The 22,238-nt window shown below is 49.9% G+C and overlaps 11 protein-coding genes across 11 annotated transcripts; 7 read left to right on the top strand and 4 right to left on the bottom strand.

The window, feature by feature from the left end:
* Nucleotides 1–121: 121 nt before the first annotated feature.
* Nucleotides 122–1,717, top strand: Aud_007608 (putative 60S ribosome biogenesis protein Mak11; the record flags this gene model as incomplete). Its single annotated transcript, XM_043292497.1, has 2 exons — nt 122–1,057; nt 1,112–1,717. The coding sequence occupies 2 exons, from the start codon at nt 122–124 to the stop codon at nt 1,715–1,717; spliced, it is 1,542 nt and encodes a 513-aa protein (XP_043148432.1).
* A 625-nt stretch (nt 1,718–2,342) lies between these two features.
* Aud_007607 (translation initiation factor eIF2 subunit gamma) lies at nt 2,343–4,016 on the top strand (the record flags this gene model as incomplete). The annotated part of the gene is made up of 3 exons (XM_043292496.1): nt 2,343–2,875; nt 2,942–3,928; nt 3,986–4,016. 3 exons carry the CDS (start codon nt 2,343–2,345, stop codon nt 4,014–4,016), a joined length of 1,551 nt encoding a protein of 516 aa, XP_043148431.1.
* Nucleotides 4,017–4,838: 822 nt separating this feature from the next.
* Nucleotides 4,839–6,526, top strand: Aud_007606 (zinc metalloprotease; the record flags this gene model as incomplete). The annotated part of the gene is made up of 5 exons (XM_043292495.1): nt 4,839–4,853; nt 4,963–5,145; nt 5,212–5,958; nt 6,046–6,238; nt 6,294–6,526. 5 exons carry the CDS (start codon nt 4,839–4,841, stop codon nt 6,524–6,526), a joined length of 1,371 nt encoding a protein of 456 aa, XP_043148430.1.
* A 287-nt stretch (nt 6,527–6,813) lies between these two features.
* On the bottom strand, nt 6,814–7,350 carry Aud_007605 (uncharacterized protein; the record flags this gene model as incomplete). The annotated part of the gene is made up of 1 exon (XM_043292494.1): nt 6,814–7,350. One exon carries the CDS (start codon nt 7,348–7,350, stop codon nt 6,814–6,816), a length of 537 nt encoding a protein of 178 aa, XP_043148429.1.
* A 447-nt stretch (nt 7,351–7,797) lies between these two features.
* Aud_007604 (mitochondrial 54S ribosomal protein bL34m) lies at nt 7,798–8,294 on the top strand (the record flags this gene model as incomplete). Its single annotated transcript, XM_043292493.1, has 2 exons — nt 7,798–7,865; nt 7,967–8,294. 2 exons carry the CDS (start codon nt 7,798–7,800, stop codon nt 8,292–8,294), a joined length of 396 nt encoding a protein of 131 aa, XP_043148428.1.
* A 543-nt stretch (nt 8,295–8,837) lies between these two features.
* On the bottom strand, nt 8,838–9,795 carry Aud_007603 (uncharacterized protein; the record flags this gene model as incomplete). The annotated part of the gene is made up of 2 exons (XM_043292492.1): nt 8,838–9,418; nt 9,480–9,795. The coding sequence occupies 2 exons, from the start codon at nt 9,793–9,795 to the stop codon at nt 8,838–8,840; spliced, it is 897 nt and encodes a 298-aa protein (XP_043148427.1).
* A 566-nt stretch (nt 9,796–10,361) lies between these two features.
* Aud_007602 (putative zinc metalloprotease) lies at nt 10,362–13,639 on the bottom strand (the record flags this gene model as incomplete). The annotated part of the gene is made up of 3 exons (XM_043292491.1): nt 10,362–10,556; nt 10,621–12,692; nt 12,745–13,639. 3 exons carry the CDS (start codon nt 13,637–13,639, stop codon nt 10,362–10,364), a joined length of 3,162 nt encoding a protein of 1,053 aa, XP_043148426.1.
* Nucleotides 13,640–14,624: 985 nt separating this feature from the next.
* Aud_007601 (uncharacterized protein) lies at nt 14,625–17,275 on the top strand (the record flags this gene model as incomplete). The annotated part of the gene is made up of 4 exons (XM_043292490.1): nt 14,625–14,786; nt 14,848–15,343; nt 15,395–16,409; nt 16,459–17,275. The coding sequence occupies 4 exons, from the start codon at nt 14,625–14,627 to the stop codon at nt 17,273–17,275; spliced, it is 2,490 nt and encodes an 829-aa protein (XP_043148425.1).
* A 270-nt stretch (nt 17,276–17,545) lies between these two features.
* Nucleotides 17,546–19,079, top strand: Aud_007600 (WD repeat WDR12/YTM1 family ribosome biogenesis protein; the record flags this gene model as incomplete). Its single annotated transcript, XM_043292489.1, has 2 exons — nt 17,546–17,678; nt 17,746–19,079. The coding sequence occupies 2 exons, from the start codon at nt 17,546–17,548 to the stop codon at nt 19,077–19,079; spliced, it is 1,467 nt and encodes a 488-aa protein (XP_043148424.1).
* Nucleotides 19,080–19,367: 288 nt separating this feature from the next.
* Aud_007599 (mitochondrial 37S ribosomal protein uS13m) lies at nt 19,368–19,967 on the bottom strand (the record flags this gene model as incomplete). The annotated part of the gene is made up of 4 exons (XM_043292488.1): nt 19,368–19,412; nt 19,511–19,777; nt 19,821–19,913; nt 19,965–19,967. 4 exons carry the CDS (start codon nt 19,965–19,967, stop codon nt 19,368–19,370), a joined length of 408 nt encoding a protein of 135 aa, XP_043148423.1.
* A 399-nt stretch (nt 19,968–20,366) lies between these two features.
* Nucleotides 20,367–21,356, top strand: Aud_007598 (peptidyl-prolyl cis-trans isomerase B; the record flags this gene model as incomplete). The annotated part of the gene is made up of 7 exons (XM_043292487.1): nt 20,367–20,477; nt 20,529–20,606; nt 20,679–20,695; nt 20,750–20,853; nt 20,912–20,992; nt 21,048–21,111; nt 21,182–21,356. The coding sequence occupies 7 exons, from the start codon at nt 20,367–20,369 to the stop codon at nt 21,354–21,356; spliced, it is 630 nt and encodes a 209-aa protein (XP_043148422.1).
* Nucleotides 21,357–22,238: the final 882 nt, after the last annotated feature.

Here is a 22,238-nt window from a genome sequence, read left to right as displayed (position 1 = left end):
GACTGCGATAAGTCTGGCAGAAAAAAAAAGTTATCCGTTTTCCAGCATTGTAGAGGCGTTGAACTGTTGATATTAGATCGCTTAAGACACATCGTTGGAGGAATACTGAATAAACACAGTCATGGCTAAGCGGAAGAGGGAACAATCTTCCAAGGATACTCAAGCTTCTGCGAAGCCGGCGAAAGTTGTCAAACCATCCACAGGTCAAAATGTTGTCTCGTCTGATGCGGCCAGTCCTGCGGTCACTTTGCAGATAGTCACTGGCTCTTATGAGCGTGTGCTACATGGATTTACTGCTGCTGTTTCTCCAGCCTGCTTCAGCTCTACAGGTTCTGATAAAGCTGAAACCGACAAAAATCTAGTTCAATTCGTTGATACTTTCCTGTTCGAAGCTCATGCGTCTGCTATCCGTTGCCTTGCTTTGTCTCCGGTGCCAAAGAAAGATTCTACCGAACCACCCAAAGTCATCTTGGCCAGTGGAGGCACGGACGAGCGAATCAATCTCTACTCGTTGTCTGCCGCTCCTCCAACGGTGAATGAGCATTACCCAACAGTTCCGACCCTTGCTGGAAATAAAGTCCTCGAGAACCCGAAAAACCGAGAACTTGGCTCTCTTCTACACCACAGTGCTTATATCTCCGCCTTGCATTTTCCTTCACGCTCCAAGTTATTGGCTGCTGCGGAGGATAATGCCATTTCTGTCACGAAGACTCGCGACTGGACAGTTGTCTCCACTATCAAGGCCCCGCGTCCCAAAGTCCAAGGGAGACCAAGTGGTGACACTGCGCCGCCCGGAGGCGCTCCCTCGGGAGTCAACGATTTCGCAGTGCATCCCAGTATGAAGCTCATGCTCTCTGTTGGTAGAGGAGAAAAGTGCATGAGACTGTGGAATCTGGTGACAGGAAAGAAGGCTGGGGTGTTGAACTTTAGCAAGGAAGTCCTGCAGAGTGTGAAGGAAGGTCGCTGGAGCACTGGCGAAGGCAGAAAGATTGAATGGAACTCAAAGGGTGAAGAGTTCGCAGTTGCATTTGAATGGGGAGCCGTCGTCTTTGGAATAGTGAGTATCCTGTCGACCGTCTGAATCTGCGCGAGCAAGTCTAACCATTTATAGGATTCGACACCCGTTTGCAGGGTGCTACCAAGTCCACGAAGCAAGGTGCATCAGATGAAATACGTCGCCCTTGATCCCTCTGCGGAAGACGGCGAGGAGCTGCTTGCTGTCTCCACAGAGGATGGCAGAATGATATTCTACTCAACTAAGAAGTTACAGAAGGCTGCAGATGACGACGAATCTCCAATTCCTTACGCTGAAGCTGTTGCTGAGCTCGGTGGCAGGGCATCTGGCTTTCCTGGCAGAGTCAAAGATTTCGAGATCTTGAATGTGGGAGAGGAGTCCACCGCACAGAAGGGCGATCTTCTTGTGGTTACCGGGAACAGCGAGGGTCTTGTGCGCGTATGGATGCTGCGCGCGAATAATCTCATTCGTAATACGAAGAAGAAGCAGGAGGCTTCTGATGACAAGAGCCAAGGATCAAGGAATCTGCAGGTTGGAAAACTCTTGAACGTCTATGAGACAGGTAATCGGATAACCTGCCTCAGGGCATTCATCATGCTACCCCCAGACCCCTCAACGCTTGATGATTTCGAAGAGAGCTCGGAAGACGATATTGAGGAAGACGAAGAAGAGGAGTCCGGCGAAGGGAGCGACGAAGAATGAATGTACATAGCTTCCAGTGATATTGTTCTATATACCCGACCATGTGCTCATAGATCACCGGATGTAAATTACTAAAAGCTATTTTCCTCTAATGACTGACCAAACATCAAGGCTATACCGTACCATAAGGATGCTATCATGACAGCTAATTATGCTAGGTTCATCTACTGGTTGACATGAGTCATTCAAGTCAATAATTCAAGTGTGGCATTGAAGAGAGCGACCAGGTGTCTAAGCTCAGTAAGATAGAAAATTTAACCAACTTTATTCCTTCATCAGGATCAGTATATCTATGAGTTTCATGCGAGAAGGAATAATAATAATACCTGGAATTTCCCGAATTTATAGATAGATTGACCTGTTCTTTTCTCGATTGACTGTATCAACCCAACGAAGCTGGCAGCCCACAGGGCACGAAAGACGCTCCCACCGCCCACTCACACTCCACTGCACAAACTAGAACCCCACTGGTATCATATCGCCTCCGTTTTCCAAGCAAGCAAATTTCATCCAACAACGGAACCCTTGATTATCACCCCTCCACTCTCGGAATAACACCTTCCTTTAACCCCAAGGATTCTCCATATTTCTGTCCGTGAACAATCAACGGGTTATTATCGCAATCATGGCTACCAACGGCGATTTTACCGACGATGAATCGCAGCCTGGCTCTCCCATGCTGGATGCGGCGAACGGCCAGGATGACATTGAAGAACAGGAGCCTATTGATGTGGAAGAAAAGCCCCTCAAGTCTGCGATGAAGAAAGGCTCAGCGCCCCCTGCTCCTCAGCCGAAGCGTCCAGAACTCCCCGAGCAGCCCGACCCAGAAACTCTCGATTTGTCGACACTCACGCCTCTGTCGCCCGAGATTATCGCGCGCCAGGCCACAATCAACATCGGTACTATCGGACACGTCGCTCACGGCAAGTCAACTGTGGTGAAGGCTATTTCCGAGGTGCAGACTGTCCGGTTCAAAAACGAGTTGGAGCGGAATATTACCATCAAACTTGGTTACGCCAACGCGAAAGTCTACAAGTGCGACAACCCTGAGTGCCCCCGCCCGACGTGCTTCAAGAGTTACAAGAGTGAGAAGGAGATCGACCCTCCATGTGAGAGAGAAGGATGCACAGGTCGTTATAGATTGCTGAGACATGTCTCGTAAGTAGAACAAGTTTTGCGTTCGTGTCTCGAAGGGGACTAATAGCTAATCCTTATTACTCACAGATTTGTCGACTGCCCTGGGCACGATATTCTCATGAGTACCATGTTGTCAGGTGCCGCCGTCATGGACGCCGCCCTTTTGCTGATTGCCGGAAACGAAACTTGCCCCCAGCCTCAGACTTCGGAGCACTTGGCAGCTATTGAAATCATGAAGCTCAGCCATATCATCATTCTGCAGAACAAGGTTGATCTGATGAGGGAAGACGGTGCTCTGCAACATTACCAATCAATTCTGAAGTTCATTCGTGGTACTGTTGCCGATGGCTCTCCTATCATTCCCATCTCTGCTCAGCTCAAGTACAACATCGACGCTGTCAACGAATACCTTGTTTCGCACATCCCGGTTCCAGTCCGTGACTTCACTGCGTCCCCTCACATGATTGTCATCCGTTCCTTCGACGTCAACAAGCCCGGTGCAGAGATCGATGAGTTGAAGGGTGGTGTTGCAGGTGGCTCTATCCTCACCGGTGTGCTGAAGCTGAACGACGAGATTGAGATTCGCCCCGGTCTCGTTACCAAGGACGAGAACGGCAAGATTCAGTGCCGCCCCATCTTCTCCCGTGTCGTCTCGCTCTTTGCTGAGCACAACGATCTGAAGTTCGCTGTTCCTGGAGGTTTGATCGGTGTCGGAACCCGTGTCGACCCTACCCTGTGCCGTGCCGATCGTCTCGTCGGTTTCGTCCTGGGTCACCGTGGCCGTTTGCCGGCCATCTACACTGAATTGGAGGTCAACTACTTCCTGCTGCGTCGCCTGCTCGGTGTCAAGACTGCCGACGGCAAGCAGGCCAAGGTCGCCAAGCTCACCAAGAACGAGGTCCTCATGGTTAACATCGGGTCCACGGCCACTGGTGCTAAGGTTATGGGTGTGAAGGCTGATGCTGCCAAGCTCAGCTTGACCAGCCCGGCTTGTACAGAGATTGGAGAGAAGATTGCTATCAGCCGGAGAATTGACAAGCATTGGCGTCTGATCGGCTGGGCCAATATTGTCGCGTAAGTCTTCCTGACTACCTATCGTTGATATGGATTCATATAACTAATTTGTTACAGTGGTAACACTCTTGAGCCCATTCTGAACTAGGCAAAATTCGCTTGTCAAGTCAATTGGTCGACCCGCTCGTGGAGCTGTTGAGGCAGACATTTGGGGTCCTAGCTCACTCGCATTCCCCGATTTGTCGCTGGCAGATCTAGGCAGTGGAAGCAGCAGAGAAGAAAAAGTTGATTACTCGAGGTCACGAAGAGCGTCGGGATTCACTCCAGTTTAGAGAACACAGGAAGCTCCGACATACATCTCTTCCAGCCGTCGGAGCTCTGAGGAGGTTGTTTACGAGATGCAGAGACGGCCGTACTCAAGGGGTTCTTAAAAGGTTAGAGGCCGTCTGTTTTGGTAGAGACATGGGTGCATAAAAGAATGGGTCACGTTGATGAAGTGCCACTACTTCTGTGATGTGTTTTATGAAGCTGTTCTTATGTGAAAACTTTCTATTTTCTTTTATATATTTATTGCTTTGTCTCCTACTGTGGAGTACATATGTAGATGCTTTGCCAGGTAACCGATGAAGTATCTAAGCGAACAACAGGATGGGGAGGAGTTAAGAGTTAACCATATGACCAAAGTTGGATATGCGATATATACAGAATAGACTATCAAGCCAGTTATAGTCCCTAGATCTCAAAGATCGTTTCCATTCATGCCCTGAAGAGTATGCGGTTGAACATTCTTTGTTCTGTCAGCTGAAGATGCGGCCAGTTTGCACTAAGTGGTGTTGACTAAGACATAATATTAAATCACCATCCATCGAGCGGGAGTACTTGCATCTGTCAACACCACAAGGCAGCGAACAACAGGTTAACAACACAGCGCCTTGTTCAAATCGCCTGTTGTTGTGCTGAATTTTCAGCCATGTATATCCTCGAGGTAAGCTCTTCGAGCTCGTCCCTTTCTAGCCACCTAACTATATTCTGTTGATATTGTTCATGCTGTACCTTGCTTGCTCAAGCTGACCGAACGATTCTGCCCTTGACAGCAACTCGCGCGTCTTCTGGACCGCCCGCTCTTCCCCTGGAAGAATGTTCTCGTGGGTTTCTCTTTAGGTCAATTCATTCTCGAAGGATTCTTGTCCTTCCGGCAATACAAGGTGTTGCAGCGGACAAAGCCACCCAAGGTGTTGGAGAATGAAGTGTCACAAAAAGTCTTCGATCAGAGTCAGGTGAGCAGAGATGGTAATATTGCTAATGTAATATTGCGGGTCTGATGTGTTCGTCCTTCTCTATAGGCGTATGGTCGCGCAAAAGCCAAGTTTGGTTTCATCTCGGGTCTTTACGGTCAAATCCAGAATCTTGCATTCATCTACGGCGATGTCCTCCCCAAGCTTTGGGGATTGAGCGGTCTCTTGCTAGCCCGGTACTTCCCCTCTCGGTTTCAGGGTGAGATTTCCCAGACGCTTCTGTTCATCTTCGGTTTCAACCTAATCAGCACCGTCCTGTCCCTGCCAATTTCATACTACAATACCTTCGTTCTAGAGGAGAAGTTTGGCTTCAACAAGCAGACCCTCAAGCTCTGGGTCACGGACATGCTCAAGGGTCAGATGCTGGGAATTGTATTGGGAACCCCGATCATCAGCGCCGTGCTTAAGATCGTCCAGAAGACTGGCAACTCGTTCTTCTACTACCTGTGGCTCTTTGGTGTGTTCGTTCAGGTCTTCGCTATCACCATCTACCCCATTGTCATCCTGCCACTGTTCAACAAGCTCTCGCCCCTAGAACCTGGCGATTTGAAGACAGGCGTTGAGAACCTCGCCCGCAACCTCAACTTTCCTCTCCATGAGCTGTATGTCATAGACGGCAGCAAGCGGAGTGCTCACAGCAACGCGTACTTCTACGGCCTGCCGTGGAAAAAGCACATTGTCATCTATGATACTCTGATTGAGAAGAGTGAGACTGAGGAAGTCGTCGCCGTCTTGAGTCATGAACTTGGTCACTGGAGCCTCGGCCACACTACTAAGCTTTTCGGTATTGCTCAGGTACGTGTTTACTGAACAGCTTCTTGATATCGCCCCCTTATGGAGACACAGACGTGCACAGATGAAGGCTAATGGTCTATGTTATAGTCTCACATGTTCTACATCTTCGCCCTATTCTCGGTTTTTGTGAACAACAAGTCCCTGTATCAATCATTTGGCTTCTACCAGGAAATGCCCATCATGATTGGATTCCTCCTGTTCTCAGATGCTCTGGCTCCCATGGATGCTGTCGTCAAGCTCTTGATGAACATTCTCAGCCGCAAATTCGAATTCGAAGCTGGTATGATCCCTGTCCTCTTGTACCTCTCTAAAAACAGACTCTGACTGCGCCACAGATGCCTTCGCCGTGAAGCTCGGGTATTCCGATCAGCTTGCCGCGTCGCTTCTCAAGCTTCAGATCCAGAACTTGAGCACCATGGACGCTGACTGGATGTATGCCAGTTACCACTACTCTCACCCAATTCTATCCGAGCGACTCAAGGCGCTTGGCTGGCAGGGAGGAAAGGTCACCGACGCGAAGACGGACGATAGTGAAAAGCCGGTCAAGGCTGCTGACCGGGAGCTCTAAACTCAACCGATTATCCTCGCTCGTTATAAGTCCTTTATCTCCTGTTTCGTTCCGTTCACTGTGTTAGGTGGCGGCTGGGGTAAACGGTGTCCGTTGGTTGTAGAGCAAAGGTCGAATTGATTCTAGTATAACAGCAAACTCCATACCCTGTGTGATGTAATATCATCCAAAAACAAACGCCAATAGCAAGACACGGGTCCTGTTGATTGAGAACCAACCAATTGGACGGAAAATCCATCAGAAGAGCGATGCAAGTAACCCAAATGAAGCTTCCAGCCGTTTTCAATCTATGCATCCGCGCCCTTGGCTTTAGCTCTCTTCTCAGCCAACCGGCGCTCCTTCTTCTTCCTCTTCCGCTCCTCTTTGTCCACGGTATGCTCGTCAGCCTCACCCTCTACCCGCCCAAGCTGCTGCTCTTTCTCCTCGTCATCTTCCCCACCCATCTCCTCCTCATCGTCATCCATCGCATCATCAGCAGCCACCTGCTCATGCTTGCTCGGATCCTCCCACACGACATTATCCCCGCTCTCTCCCTGCAGCGCCTCACCTGCATTGATCTTCGCCAGAGTCAAATCACGGCCCAGGACCTCGCCAGCCAATCCAGCCTGGACGCGCTTCAGGTTATGCAGGATGAGGTTCGGCGCTGCGGCTGTGGTGCGGGAGATGGGGCCGTGCTCGCTGATGCTAGCGTTTGGTTGCAAGGCTGGATCTGTGGCAGCGCGGTCGAGATAGGCGGCGAGGAAGTCATGGGCGGCGGACTGGGAAATGGGTTTTGAGGAGAGGATTGTTGTTGGAGGAAGAGGGGAGGGGCCTTGAGTTGCCATTTTGATTCTTTTGAGGCTTGTTGTCCGCCCGATTGATTTCGTGGAATGTAGATCGGATTGGTTGGCAATGAAAAATGCAGTGTCGCAAGTGGATGGTTGACGGAGAAGTTTGGTGGCTTGGCACAATTGATGAGCGTATATCGCAGCGGCCGTGGATGGATGGTTTCTTGTGTAGAATGCACTCAGAGAAATTGAATGTAGCGAAAGCGATAGGAATGAAGGTCTAACCATGAAATCTTGAAGCATCAAATTGAAAAGAAATATACTGGTCCGTGCGTCCGCCGCGGCGGAGTCAATTTTCGTCCGCCTCAACACTCAGTCTATGTCCGATAGCCTCAGACTCGGCGACCATCACCGTCTCCGCAATATTCAGCGGTCCGTTGAATACCTTCCTGGCAGAAACCGATCACAAACTACTTAATTGTTCAGTTCTTGTGAAACTTCGACATGCTCTGCTTCCAATGTAGGGCCGTGCCCTCCGCGCTGCGAACTGCAATGCGCTCCCAGCCGTTCAGGTACGTCCTGCTCATACGATCTAAGCATCCTCTCGACTTTCAAGACATTTTGCTGGCTATCATGTCACTCTAGGGCTCCAAGTTAACAATTAAAGCAACAGACTCCCGGCTCAGACTCTCACCACCTCCTTATCAACACCACTCCGCACTTTTTCCTCCGCCCTCCGTTCACAACCGACCCCGTTGACACAGAGTCTCCCTTCTTTCCGCACATCTCTCACATCCGCCTCTTCGTTGTCATTCGGCCTGACGCAGCAGACTCGGTCATTCTCCGCCAGTGCGTCGCTGGCCGGTAGACGTGCTACCTACAATCCCTCGCGAAGAGTGCAGAAACGTCGTCATGGGTTCCTTGCGCGGCTGCGGTCGAGGGGAGGGAGGAAGGTTCTCCAGCACCGGAGAGCGAAGGGACGGAAGTCGTTGAGTTGGTAATTAGTTCGCTTTTTGCGGTGGTCATTGTCTTCAAGAGAATTGTACGGGAATCGACATGGGCTCTGTCTGGATGGTTGTCGAGTCTTGGTTGATTTGAGATGATGCAGTCTCGATTCTTTCCAGGCTTATCCGGATTATTCCTGTGGTCATCGTGGTTGAGAGAACGGGATAGCTGTTCCGATCACTCTGGTGATCCAGATCGATGGGATCGCTGGTGTGCATCTTGTGTTTGCCGGGACAAGATGCTTTTTTCATGTGTACTATATACATACAGATATCAGCTCCTTACATTACACTTCGGTTTGCGTCTATTACACATATGGTCCGTCATTCTAGGGCCAGAATCTGGACCAAACAAGCCTTCAGACCTTCACATCTTTTATATACAAGCAAACGATCAATCAGGCAGCAGCATAGCGCAAACTCTTATTTCCATCAGGGCGCAGATTCTTCTGATATACATACTAAAAGTACTTCGGGTATAAATGCTAAAATCGCGGAGACAAATCATGCAGATGTAAACACCACTCATCTATCTCAGTCTCACCGCACCTCGTGCATTCCCGTGTGGACGCCGTCCAGCTCCGCTACAGCCGGGTGTCGCTGCTGCTGCGAGTCTAGCTCAGAGGGATATTGCTGGGCTCGAGCCACTGGAGGATAGACGCCGAAGGCGTCTTTCTGCGACCCTGGCAAGAAGGAGGAATTGTTCTGCTCCGTTGCGAGTCGCTTCTTCCGGCGCAAGCGCAGCACAAACAGCGCGAGCAGACATCCTATGATGACAACGCCTACCCCGACACCGACACCGACGCCGATCGCAACATTTGTCGTCGAGGCTGAACTTGAACTGTGCATATCGTTCGAATTTGAGCCCGCGCTCGTGGTGGGGGTTGACGTGATCGACGTCCCCGTGCTTGTTGTTGTTATTGCCGCGGATGATTTACTGGAGGACTCTGTCATAGTTTTCGCGGTCGAGGTAGGTTCTATACCCGCCGTCGCAGTGATGGTGGGTTCGTCCAGAGTGAATTTCAAGTACGAAGCCTTGGTACAGCAGTCATCTGCAGAGCAGCAGTAGTTGGTGGTGGTATTGCCGCATCGCATCACCCATTCCCCACCAGAGGGATTATCTGCAGGAAGAGTTCGAATGAGTGAACACGGCCAATTAGTGGGTTGTGTCTCGAGGCTCACCTGCAACACAGTGTCCCTGGCATTCAGGCGCAGCCCACGTCTTGTCCGTGCAGGTCCCTCTGATGAACTGGAGGGGATTGCCGTCGGAGCCATCCCACCAGCCTGCGGGCTGGCAGAGTTGATTGGAAGTGCAGAGGAAGCCCTGCGTACAGCAGACACTGGCCGAGGCTGACGCGTTGCATGGGCGATCGTTCGATATCGTTCCGTCAGGTGTATAGCAATTCGTCGCTGAGACGGAGGGGACCGTCGAAAGCAATGCCAGAAAAATGAAGCTGGCATTGACCTGGCGACGAAATAATAGCCATCTCGATGTCATCGTTGCTGCCAGTGACAGTGCATCAAGCTTTTAGCGCAAACCGACTACTGACTCGAAGTGATTTCTATACAACGAAAGTACTCAATCTCAGAGAACTATGACACCGAAGTAATCGGGTATATTGTTGGGGTTGTTGGTTATCTAATGGTCATCATTAATTAGTTATGCTGTGCGGCGCAGCTATCCTACACCCCGGCGCTTAATGCACCATCAGCTCCAATCACAACTGGCAGTATGGAGCTGCTTGATCAAGTTTGCGCCTAGTGAGACGACTAAGGCAGCCAATACTGTGCTACTGGCTCGGGGCTAATATATGGTGAATTGCATGCGAATCAGGACCTCTCCGTCCAATCTACACTATCTATCTAGATTGCTGTATAAACGGCTCGAAAAGTCCAAATGTCCCGTTCGAGGTCGCTTAAGAATGATACCAGGTTTGCTCTCTTTACGCTTTTCTGGTAGGAGAAGCACCCGTGGGGTCTAACAGTGAAAGTAGAACTCTTGTCTAAGTCGTGAGGTATACATCCGTTCGGACAGTGCCTCACTCAACGTCATCATAAGTCGCATCACTCGTTATCATCAGATTCTTCCTCATCTTCCGAGCCAGATTCGGATGCATCATCGTCATCATCGTCATCATCTTCGTCGTCGGATTCTTCGTCTTCGTCGCCATCAATTTTCAATCCATAGTCATCTTCAAAGTCCTTCAGTGGCTGCACCGCAGGAGTGAAACCAGCCGCTTCAAGGCCCTGTTTGATTGTCTATATAAAGAGTAAGTATCTGTAGCTCACAAGCATTATTCCACGCATGCAGGGGAACTCTTACCTCTTCGAGGACAGGTGCACAGGTGACAACAAGGTTCGCCTTGTCCGGAGCGAACAGCGGCAGGATGATTTCGCGCAAGGCTGCCTTGACGTCTTCGACACTAGTGACTCGTACCTGTTTGAGCGTCTTTTCCTTGTAGTCGCTGGGCAGATTGCGAATGACCTGACGAATGAAGCTGCCCTGCGCCGCACTGGCGATGGTCGACTGCTCGTTGGCGAAGCTGACAACAATGCTGCTGATAGCTCCCTCTAGCATTAAGGGGTCAAAGGGGATTGCACCAGAGAGGTGGTCCTCAACAATCTGTTTACTGGACTCGAATGCCTTGTGTGCATTTGGTGACCGATATACATCGAAGTTCACAAACCCGGTGTCGATATTATAGGCGAAGTTTGTACCGTATGCCAAGCCCTTGCCACGGACGGCAACCCAGAGAGGACCCTCCACGGCATTCATATACGCAATGGCAACCAGAAGAGCGGGGAGCTTGGGGTGATCGTACGAGTCAAGACCTCGAGCAGTTGCGTAGGCAAAGGACGAGTCAACCGTCGGCATCGGAACGACATACGACTTTCCACCAGGGGTGCGACCGGCCTCGCTCAGCAAGTCCCTGCGGACAGTGACGGGCTCCAGAGTGGTCACATCACCGAGTCGCTCAGCATACGGCTTCCAGGACGAAACTGGATTGGGCAGCTTGTCAATGTCTGCGATGACCAGAACTCGCACGTTCTCAAACTTGAAAAGAGCTTGTCTGATCTCTTCCATGCGAGCAACAACAATCTCGGGTTGCTCAGCCAATTGTCGCTTGATCCGTTTCAGATACCGCGCCTTGACCAAGGTGCTCCGCGCCCGCACGATGGATTCAGGCGCGTAGTGAACCATGACATGCACAGCTGCCAGCATATCATCACCACTACGCTTGGCGTCGGGCACGTCAGCAAGGAGCCGACTGTTGATCGCGCGCAGTCTCTCCACATCAAAGACTGAGTTCCAGGAGAGCTCCTCAAGCCAGGCAATTGCACTGCTATACTTCTCAATTTCAACCTGGAAAGAGATGCGCAACATCTCCGAATTACCCAGGCTTCTTGCACCCTCCATCGAATAGCCAACAGTATCCCTTTCCAATTCTACCACAACTTGTTCGAAATTGATCGTTTCTCCATCCCGTTGGACGGGCAGGGTGAAGAACGCCTCCGTATACACAGACAGAAGGGGACGAAGGTGGACTGGCACCGACTGAGCCGAGATAAGAAGTGAAAGCTGAACGAAACTACTGGGTATATGTTCAAAATGGATGAATAGTGGCAGCTCCGAGCCATCGGCATCCACCAGTTTCTGAGTCTTGTTATCCGCGCGGCCGGCTATCAAGGCAGCACCGGATCGGGCCGTCGTTGTCTCCACGAAATGGATAGATTCAGTACCGGGAATTTTGAACTTTTCCAGCATCTCTTTAGGAATCTCTTTATCATTTTCGGCCTTTGCCTTCTCCAGTTTGTCGGCCAATTCCTTCAGGCCCTCGGGTCCGAGTCGCTTCTTCTGAGCTGCGACTCTGGCCTCTTCCTCTTTCTTCAAGGTTTCGGACATCTTCATTGATGGCACGCCAAGTATAGTGACATGTGGTGCATCCGAAAGCCACTTCTTGATGAAATTACGCCATTCATCTTCACTCCACTTCTCCAAAACGTCGTACTCTTGCAAGGTTGCAACGTCCAGCAACGTTGAGCCATCCTTCTTTCCGAAGAGGAAGTCAGAGATGACATACTCCGCCAAAGAAGAAGCAGAGTTCTCAGTAGAGAACTTCCAAGTCCGCTTTTGGCGGTCGATGCATTCTTTCAGATACTTCATATCCAAATCCTTCTTCATGGCGTCAGCAAGGACCTCGAAGAATCGTTTTTCCACCTGAGCGAGTTTGGCGGTTTCAACACTGGTCAGAGTGAAGCGGATTTCGACACTTGGATGATCTTCCGTAGCATAGTAGACAGCACTGGCAAGTTGTTCCTTTTCCACAAGAACATTCTCTAGAAGTGAAGCCGACGACCCAGCCAGGTACAAAAGTGCGACGTTAAGAGCACCGGCTTGTACATGTAAGCGATGGATCACAAAAAGGATGAAGACGCGGGGACTCACTTTGTACGGGATCAGTGCAATCGGGACCCAAAAACCTGATTTCTATTTCACCAAAAGATTCGTCTTCCTCAGGGAATTCAACAGTCTTCACAATCGACTTCTCCAACGGAGGAGCTTGCTTGGAATCTACCCATGGTCGTCTGAATGGCGAATCAGGACTTGGAATAACATCCAGGATAGTGTCTTCGAATTTGTCAAGCGTTTCTAGCATATTGTCATGGTCCACCTCACCCGTGATAATCAGACACAGGTTACGAGGTTGGTACATCTCACGATGAAACGCACGAATTCTCTCCGCAGTGAGAACACGAAGCTGCTCCATCATGCCTCCGGTCTCATAACGAAAGCCTACGCCAGGTGGGTACATCAGGCGTCGAGCCGTCAAGTCAATCAGCTCGGCGGCGTTGTTTTGCACTCCTTGCATCTCCGAATATACGACTCCGGCGTCGTTACCGGAACCGTCAATGTGGTGCACTTCTGTGTAGCAGCCTTCATTTGTCAGAGTAGGTGCAATCACATGCTCCAGGTAGACAGGCAAGATCTGAGAAAACCCCTCCCAGCCCGCGGTATCCAGCGTGTAGGCTGTGTGATCTGTGGCCGTCCAGGCGTTTGTGTTAGAATACACTCGCGTAGCAAGCTTGTCTAGGAACCCCTTATATCTATAATTGCGCGATCCCATGAAACACAGATGCTCCAGAGTGTGCGGGGCTCCTGAATCATCCACGATCTCTGTGGCAAGGACAAAGTACCCGGTCACCTTGGGCCCTTTCTGATCAATGACCACGACTCTCATCCCGGTTCTCTCGGATTCATATTGAATGAACTCGCTCGGCGAGTAGTCAGGCTTGAACCTCTGAAGTAATTTAAAGTGAGTCTTCAGGTTAGAGGATGACATAATGCCGTATGACATGAACGGAAACTCTTTACGGTTTCCGATCCTCCAAATACTGCTGAACAAATCTCGTTGAGACAATCTAGTACAAAGTCAGTAATTGAAGGACCTTTTAAAGTATGAGCAACATCTGTCATCGGAAAACAGTAGAGGAATGACTGGTTCAATGAAAGAAACGGGAGCTGCACCCATTCCATGACTGGCATCCAGATAACAGAAACGCAAATATCAACGAAAAAGAGCGACTGGCTTGTATAATGCTGCAAATAACACGTTGGACGTGGACTCTTGTGACGCTATGGCATAGCACACGCTTCGAAGCGGTGTTGACGTCGATATAACGCCGGACAGAATCTTTTGATTCTCCAATTGTGCTCGGTAGAGACAACAAGTGTACTGTACTCACATAGATCGAGTAGAACACGCCCGACTCAGGCCTCGCTGGAAAAGCTGAGACAACACGACGGAGTAAGCGGCGCTAACACTGCTGTTTTAGGTGAAAAAAGAGCTAGGATCCTAGACAGTTGCAGCTGTCGCCGAACTTGAGGATCCTCCGAGAGTGGAGTTTGGGTCCCGTTCCCTAAGATCAACCATGCCAATAGCATACAAGTGTCTCAACAGACGACGTCAACCAGGCGCGAGTGACTGAAGGCTCAGCAATTTACAGCATTAATAGATGTCCTCAGTGCCAATCAGCAAATCAATCAAATTTTCATCGGTTAGTTTATGTAGGTAGAGTACAGCTCGTGGTGAGACTTCTTCAGCTTATCCAGCTAAGGCGGTGAATCTGACGCTGAAGTCACATGGCGGGGATTGTTATTATGAACAGCAAGGTCGCTTCTTCCAGCTACTACCAGCACTGAAGCTCATAGCTTTCCCTGCCCAGGGTATATCATCAAGCGCTGCGGACAGTATATCGCCCAGTCAGAGCCGGAGGTTACCTCTGGGCTATATTTCAGGACAAGCTCAGACACTAGAGACCCGAAAGATGTCTCCACAGGCGTCGGAGCAGAAGATTTACCAGTCGGTACTGGATTTCGTCACAGAAGGCACCTTTCCAGGCTCGGAAGACGTTGTATCATCAGTATTTCCTACGTCAGCTCTGGCTACAGAACTGGAGCTTATATCGAATGCAAGGGAGCAGGTCGAAGTACGTGTTCAATATCGCAATGTTCAGTCCCCAAAATGCTAATATCTCTACTTTCCACAAGGCTGAAATAAACTCATTGAGTCGAGAGAATGACTTTGATGCCGACGGTTGGATTTCGCAAGCCAAACAGCTTCATGCAGATATTGAGCGATCCAGGCTTACGGCGCGTGAGATTGTTGCGCAGCACGAGAACACTAGGCCCTTGCAGCTGAAGGTCGAAGACGCCTCTGCGAAGGTTCGATTGATTCAAACAGAGATTGCTTTCAACCAGGCCGTGACTAGGACCCTTGAGGAGGTACAAGGACTTTGCCAGCGACTCAATGCAGGACGGACAGACCTTGCAGAAGGCCGTATCATGGCCGCCATTAACACGGTGAACGCGGTGGAAGACACTGTACATAAGGATAGTCTTTTCGCCAACACTAACGTAAAGCACATTTTGGTGCAGAATGTCGCCGAACTGAGAAAACAGATTACGGAGGATCTCCGGTGTCGCTGGAACAACCTCCTGAAGGTTGACAGAGAGGCCAGCAGCTTCGAGGTCGCCAAAAATGACTGTAAGTTGCATCTAGAGAAATTTGTGTATGATTTAATCTGACGGCGATTAGGTGCCCTGCTGGATGATACAATAGCTGCCATGGCTCGATTGGACCTACTTGTCCCAGCAAATGACAGACTGCAGAAGGATCTTCTGTTAGCGATAGTGGACCCGATATTGCTTCCTAATCTGGACGGCTATAGTCGTCTGATCCGTGTTGCAGAAGGCTCGATTCATGTACAGCCAGAACCAGCCACAACCACCGCCCCGCAGCTGCTCGATCGTGTCTCCGATGTCTTAGGTTTTCTCCAGCAATGTCTGCCTTCGTCCATTTCGGGTTCCTTCTCCGACACTTTCATACCAGCTCTGTCATCCAGAATCATATCATCTTGGCTTTCATCTGCGGTCCCCACAGATCTTGCTGGCCTCACTGACTTTGAAGCTATCTTGGAAAGTGTGTTGAAATTTGCTCAGACAATCGAGACACTTGGATGGCACGGGCAGGAAGAACTTGTGTCTTGGGTGAATCAAGCACCCCGCCTCTGGCTTACTAGGCGGCGAGCTGACTCCCTCGACCAAGTCCGTAAAGTTCTTGCCGGGAGTCAAGGGTTGACAATGCAAGTAGAAAGGGTTGAAAAGGAAGAAGTATCTCAAGCAGATGAAGTACTGTTGGAAAATGCCACTTCAGATGATTGGGACGCTAATTGGGATGACGACAATGGTGACGAGTCCAAGGGAATCCCCTCGGGTACCCAAGAAGATGACGATGATGTTGCCGCTTGGGGTCTTGACGACGACGCTAAGGAGGGTATAGTGGAGACCAAAGCCGATATCTCAGAATCCGCCGACGATGATGATGCAGATGCATGGGGCTGGGGTGACGACGAAGATGGAGGTGAACGTGTTGAAAACCAACCACCCCAGGAGACTGATAAGGCGACTCCTGTAATTGGAGGAGATATCGGGCATCATGCATCCCGGGAAGTTACCTTGAGAGAGCACTACACTGTCACGGATATTCCCGACTCCATTATGGCGATTGTCCGACAGCAGGTCAGGGATGTGGAGGTCATCTCACAGCCTGGGTAAGTTGACAATGACTTATGATCTGTACATGCACTTACAACAACTTAGACACAATCATACGCGTATTGTCTCTTCTGCGGCTGGTCTTCTTGCACTTCCGACGCTAATCCTGGCTATGTTCAAGGCGACGGCACCTTCATTCTACAGTCTTAAACTCAATGCTGGACAAATGTACCTGTATAACGACAGTTTGTACCTCGTCGAGCAGCTCCGGACCATGGTTGAAGAACATAAGCTTTCGCGTCTCAGTTCGGATTTGGAAGCACTTGAAAAGTTCGGCAAGCTCGCTTATAGTAAAGAGATGCAGACTCAACGCACTATAGTCACCGACTTGCTCGATGGTGCCCAGGGATTCAGTCAGTGTTCAGAACAGCCGTTCCTTGGGGAGTGCGAAAATGCGATAAGCGCCACTGTTGACAGAATCCGCGATGTCTACAAGGAATGGCAACCAATCCTGTCACATTCTGCGCTTCTTCAATCGATTGGATCGTTGGTAGCCTCCGTCATCAACAAGATTATCATTGATATCGAGGATTTGGGTGATATCTCGGAAGCTCAGTCCCAACGCCTGGTGTCTTTCTGTAATCAGGTCTCTCAATTGGAGGACTTGTTTATGCCAGGGCCAACTGAAGGTATTGAGCGTGTGCCAATGACCGCGGTGTACGTGCGCAACTGGTTAAAGTTCCAATACCTGATAAATATACTGGAAAGCTCTCTTGCCGACATCAGGTTTCTTTGGACAGAAGGAGAGCTTCGGCTCGAATTTTCAGCAGATGAGGTGGTCGATCTGATCAAGGCTCTCTTTGCGGAGAGTGATTACCGACGGAAGGCGATTGCAGATATTAGACGACAGTCTCGGGGATAAATCCTCAAATCGACCAGCTGTATATAGTTCCATACTGTAATAAAGAGCACAACAGAGCCTTGATTAACGTAGATATGGTTGACTGTCTTCTCTGCTTTCTCCGAATTGGCAGACTGGGGGTAGCGGCGAAACTCCCGCGCACTGCGCAAGTGGCCGCATCGGTCGCCGTATTTTTTCCTTCACTCTACTGTCGTCGGCAGCAAGATTCTGATATCGACGAGAATTTTCAAACACGCCTCCTCTGGGATAGCTACCCTCCAGTGTTTCGATATGAATGACGGCTCAGATTTCGATGCTACTGTGACCTCGTCTGCTGTCCAGCGACAGGTCCGCGTGCAGCTCACCAGCAAACAAGAAGATATTGCGCTGCCAGATAACGCTGGACCAATCTTGGTTCCTACAAGTAGGTCAACTCCTTCCAATGTCACTCGAATAAATTGTCGCAGGTCTGACATGTCTGCTACTACAAGATTTGCGACGATATGCGCTTTCGACACTGGTGAACAACCTCCTTGGTAATGACAAACCGATCCCATTCGAGTTTCTGATCAACGGTACATTTCTGCGGACTTCGATCGATGAATATCTGACCGCCAACGGTATCTCTGCGGAGACGACTTTGGAGATTGAATATGTCAGAGCATTGATTCCCCCGCTGCACATCGCATCCTTCCAGCATGATGACTGGGTCAGCTCGACTGATGTGCTCTCTGCAACCTCTCCCGCTGCCAGCTGGGCATCAGCAACAATTTCTCAAGGCCAGGAGAAGATCCTTTCTGGTAGCTACGACGGCTTGCTTCGAGTGTGGAACATGTCATCTCAGATTGTCGCGACTTCCCCAGCGGCCGCCGATGGGGGGCATACGGCATCCATTAAAGCGGCCAAATTCGTTACTCCGAACCAGATCGCATCGGCGGGCCTCGATCGTACAGTCCGTCTGTGGAAGTATTCTGAGGGTGAAGGAGGGTTTACGGGCATAATAGCTCCCCAGCTTGAGCTGTACGGTCACAAGTCTGGCATTAACTCTGTGGCCGTACATACGCCCTCGAACCGTATACTCTCTGCCTCCTCAGATCATAGTGTCGGCTTCTGGTCGACCAAGAAATCGGATGCCCCCGCCGCGCCAGAGGACCTGCTGCCATCGGCCGCCTCGAGAAGCTCTAAGAGGAGAAAGCTGAACTCTTCCGTGACTGTTCCCCAGCGAGGGCCATTGGCACTTTTGTCATCGCACACCGCGCCCGTATCGGCTGCTATCTTCGATGCGAAAGACTCGACGGTTGGTTACTCGGCGTCTTGGGACCACTCGCTGCGCACATGGGACCTCGTCACCACTACCCTGGTGGACACTCGGACGACGTCTCACTCGCTGCTTTCCCTTGAACATCTTCCGGAGCTCAACCTGCTCGCTGCGGGAACATCCGCGCGCCACATTACTCTCATTGACCCCCGCACATCAGCGACGACAATCTCCGCCATGACATTGCGGGGTCACACGAACGCCGTCGTCTCCTTGGCTCGCGACCCTCACAGTACATATGGTTTGATCAGTGGAAGCCACGACGGCACATGTCGCATCTGGGATATCCGTGCCACGAAGACCGATAAAGACGGTGTCGTTGGCGAGAGCGTCTACTCCATCTCGCGGAAGAGTCTGGAGGAGCAAGGAAAGTCTGACACTAAGCGCGTCGGAGGGGAGGGTATCAAGGTCTTCAGTGTTTGCTGGGACAAGACAGTCGGCATTGTTAGCGCCGGAGAGGATAAGAGGATTCAGATCAACCGGGGCGAAGGCGTTTTGTCGGCATGATATGTATCGCACATATTCTTTTGGTTTTTTAGTGGAGTACGAAAAGTTGGAGTTATTTTTGTCTCGTTCAAATATACAAGCAAGATTTTATGACTGATTTGGACAGCATCAGATTTGTTTTGTAGAGATGAAAGAGCACGTAACGAAGAGGAGATCTGATCTGCTTTTAGCTTCGCATTCTCCTGCCTATAATATGATACATGGATATAGAAATTTCAAAAGTACATAAGAGCCAACGAGCATAACGCCATTTCCATGCCTTGAAGTACAGCAGCCATCATATCAAAGTCACAGCCTTCTTTCCATACGGTTGAGCTTGACAGCGGTCGAAATCTGTGGGTCTTGTCAGCATGCACTGCCTTCTCTTTTTCCAAATCATAACACGATGCAAGCCTGTCACCCGAATGCGCAAATGTAGAAGGATAACCCACCTGTGTCCTTGTTCTCTGTCCCCGAACCGGTAATCCCAACGCATGGCGTCTACCCCGGTACGAACCCGACTCCTTCAACCGCTTGATATCATCAAGAATCTGTCTGCGAAGATCATTCTCAATCTTCATGTCGGATAAAGCAGCTGTGAGGTCCAGAACCTGCTTGTTCGCAAGCTCGCCAACCTTGCAGGTGGGGTGGATGTGGAAGCGGGCAAGGAGGCGTGCAGAAACCAGGGGACCAACGCCGAAGAACGTCTCGAGGGATTTCTATGTTAAGCGTCAGAATCGCGTTAAGTCTCTATGAACAAACAGAGGTTTGGTCGCCGGGTTTGAGTCTTAGGGATAGAGATGCGCTTGCCTTGACGAGATTCCGCTCAGGGAAATTCACACCCAGAATGAAGACCTAGATTACGGTGAGCATGCATAATTGCGGTGAAAATAATTTGGGCAATACCATCTTGGTTAACTAGCCGGAATCTGCAGTTCCTAGGACCGATTCCTCTTCCAATTGCGCTGGATTGCTATCATTGATGGCGTTGATGACTGGGAAGCGGAAGAAATTAGGCTGCAAAAACATTTCTCCGAGGCGACTTTGCAAATTCATTGAAAATTACCGAGGTTTGAATCAAACTCTTGGTCTCGCTATATACACTTCGTATGTTCTGCTCCACACTGCAGCAGATTTACAGCAAGGTCATTTGAAAAGTACACGGCTTGTTCATTACAGGTGTCTTGGCATCTCCGCACGTTGTGGATAACTGCAAGCTGGCCTTGACCTCGTTCAATCTCAATCTATCTCACAGCTTTCTCACAGTCTTTGCCTGAAATTTACTCTTCCCGGCAATTGTGAGCAACTATGAATTTCAAAGGTCTTCTTTTGTCCTTCTTCCTGGTTTTCGCGGTTGGACTCGCTCTGGTCCATGCCGAGGAGACCAAGGAGCCACGAGGCCCAAAGATCACAAGCAAGGTAAGCAAGTTCCTGCCTATTGATACGCGCATCTAACGATTGGTTGCCTAGGTTTTCTTCGACATTGAGCATGGAGACAAGCCTTTAGGAAGAATTGTGCTTGGATTGTACGGCAAGACTGTTCCTAAGGTAGGCATCGCCCCGTTCTGCAGCACTGCTTCTTGGCCCGGACTGGACACTAATGGAAGGGCCTGAGTTCAGACAGCTGAGAACTTCCGGTACGATTCTTCAATCAATTGAATATGTTGTCAACCCTACTAAACGTAACACAGCGCTCTCGCTACCGGTGAGAAGGGCTTCGGTTATGAGGGCTCTACCTTCCACCGTGTGATCAAGGACTTCATGATCCAGGGCGGTGACTTCACCAGTGGTGATGGTAAGTTCTGCATATCAAATTGGTAATAGCGCATGTGCTGACAGCATTTGACTTGTAGGTAGGGGTGGAAAGTCGATCTACGGCGAGAAATTCCAGGATGAGAACTTCAAGCTTAGGCACACCCGCAAGGGCCTTCTGAGTACGACTCTCCATGAGCCATTGACTTGACTGTAACCGTTTTCTAACTATATCAGGCATGGCAAACGCTGGCAAGGATACCAACGGCTCTCAGTTCTTCATTACCACCGTTCCTACTCCGTGAGTTTATTTTTCGTGATTTTCTTGCCGATCTATACGGGAAGCGTACTGATATCTCATGTACTGATAGATGGCTGGATGGCCGCCATGTTGTTTTCGGTGAGGTCCTTGAGGGCTTCGAAATCGTGGCACAGATCGAGAATGTGCCCAAGGGTCCTGGCGACAAGCCTGAGCAGACCGTCAAGATCGTCAAGAGTGGGGAGATCAAGGATGAATCCACCAAAGGTAGCCACGAGGAGCTGTAGACCTGTTCCTGGTCAGTCCTTGCTGCTTTGATATGCAATTAAATATGCTGATGGTTGGATGACGCTCAGAACAAGAACCAGCTGATGGGCTCTACGATGGAGAACTGTCAGAAGTATCAACTCTGCCCGAATCTTCACCTTATTCTCTTCGCAACTTTGCCTTCCTTTCCATCTTCGTCGCTATGGTTGTCATCGCGGTGAAGATCAGCAAGAAGAAGGCAAAGCAGTTCAATGAGAAGAGTGAGGTCTAGTCAACATTGTTAGTGCTAGACCTTAGCAGTTTATATAGAACCATAAATGAAATACATATTTCAAAACGAGATATTTACGCTCGATTGACGCTGTGGGGTACAATTGACCTGCTATGATACAGTCCGGAATGCCGCCAGTAGGTGGTGGCAAATGTCCATCGGATGAGCCAGGCATAGAGTCATAGCAGTGGCAATCTGGAGTATGTCATTCGGGGTTGGTTGACACGCACAGAGTACCTTGCTATCTCTTAGTATTAGGAGGTAGTTGTTGAAAATTAAATCAAGCGTAACACTTGTCTTAGCTGGCAGACTGACAAGAGAAATAAGATGCTCAGTTGACTCAGACTATACAAAACTTGGCGAAATAAACCACATTGCTTTTTGTTGCCCGGATGATACTATTGAGTGCCGCAAGAGTCAATCGCTTGAGATACTAAGTCGATGTTGATAACCTCATAGTATCCAAGTACATATGAGTCTACTCTCTCTAGGTAGATAGTAGTCTGTAGATGTATGTAACTGTACGTGAATTTGGAGTCATTGAGCCTTTCAGCTGGTTCCACAAATACAAAGTTACAGAGTTCTACCTTCCTTGCTTTAAGGTGTGGGAACCTGACCCAGAGAAGACACA

The sequence above is a fragment of the Aspergillus udagawae genome (assembly GCF_001078395.1).
Source record: "Aspergillus udagawae IFM 46973 DNA, scaffold_5, whole genome shotgun sequence".
NCBI classification, from domain to species: domain Eukaryota; kingdom Fungi; phylum Ascomycota; class Eurotiomycetes; order Eurotiales; family Aspergillaceae; genus Aspergillus; species Aspergillus udagawae.
This window is presented reverse-complemented; position numbering and strand designations above follow the sequence as displayed.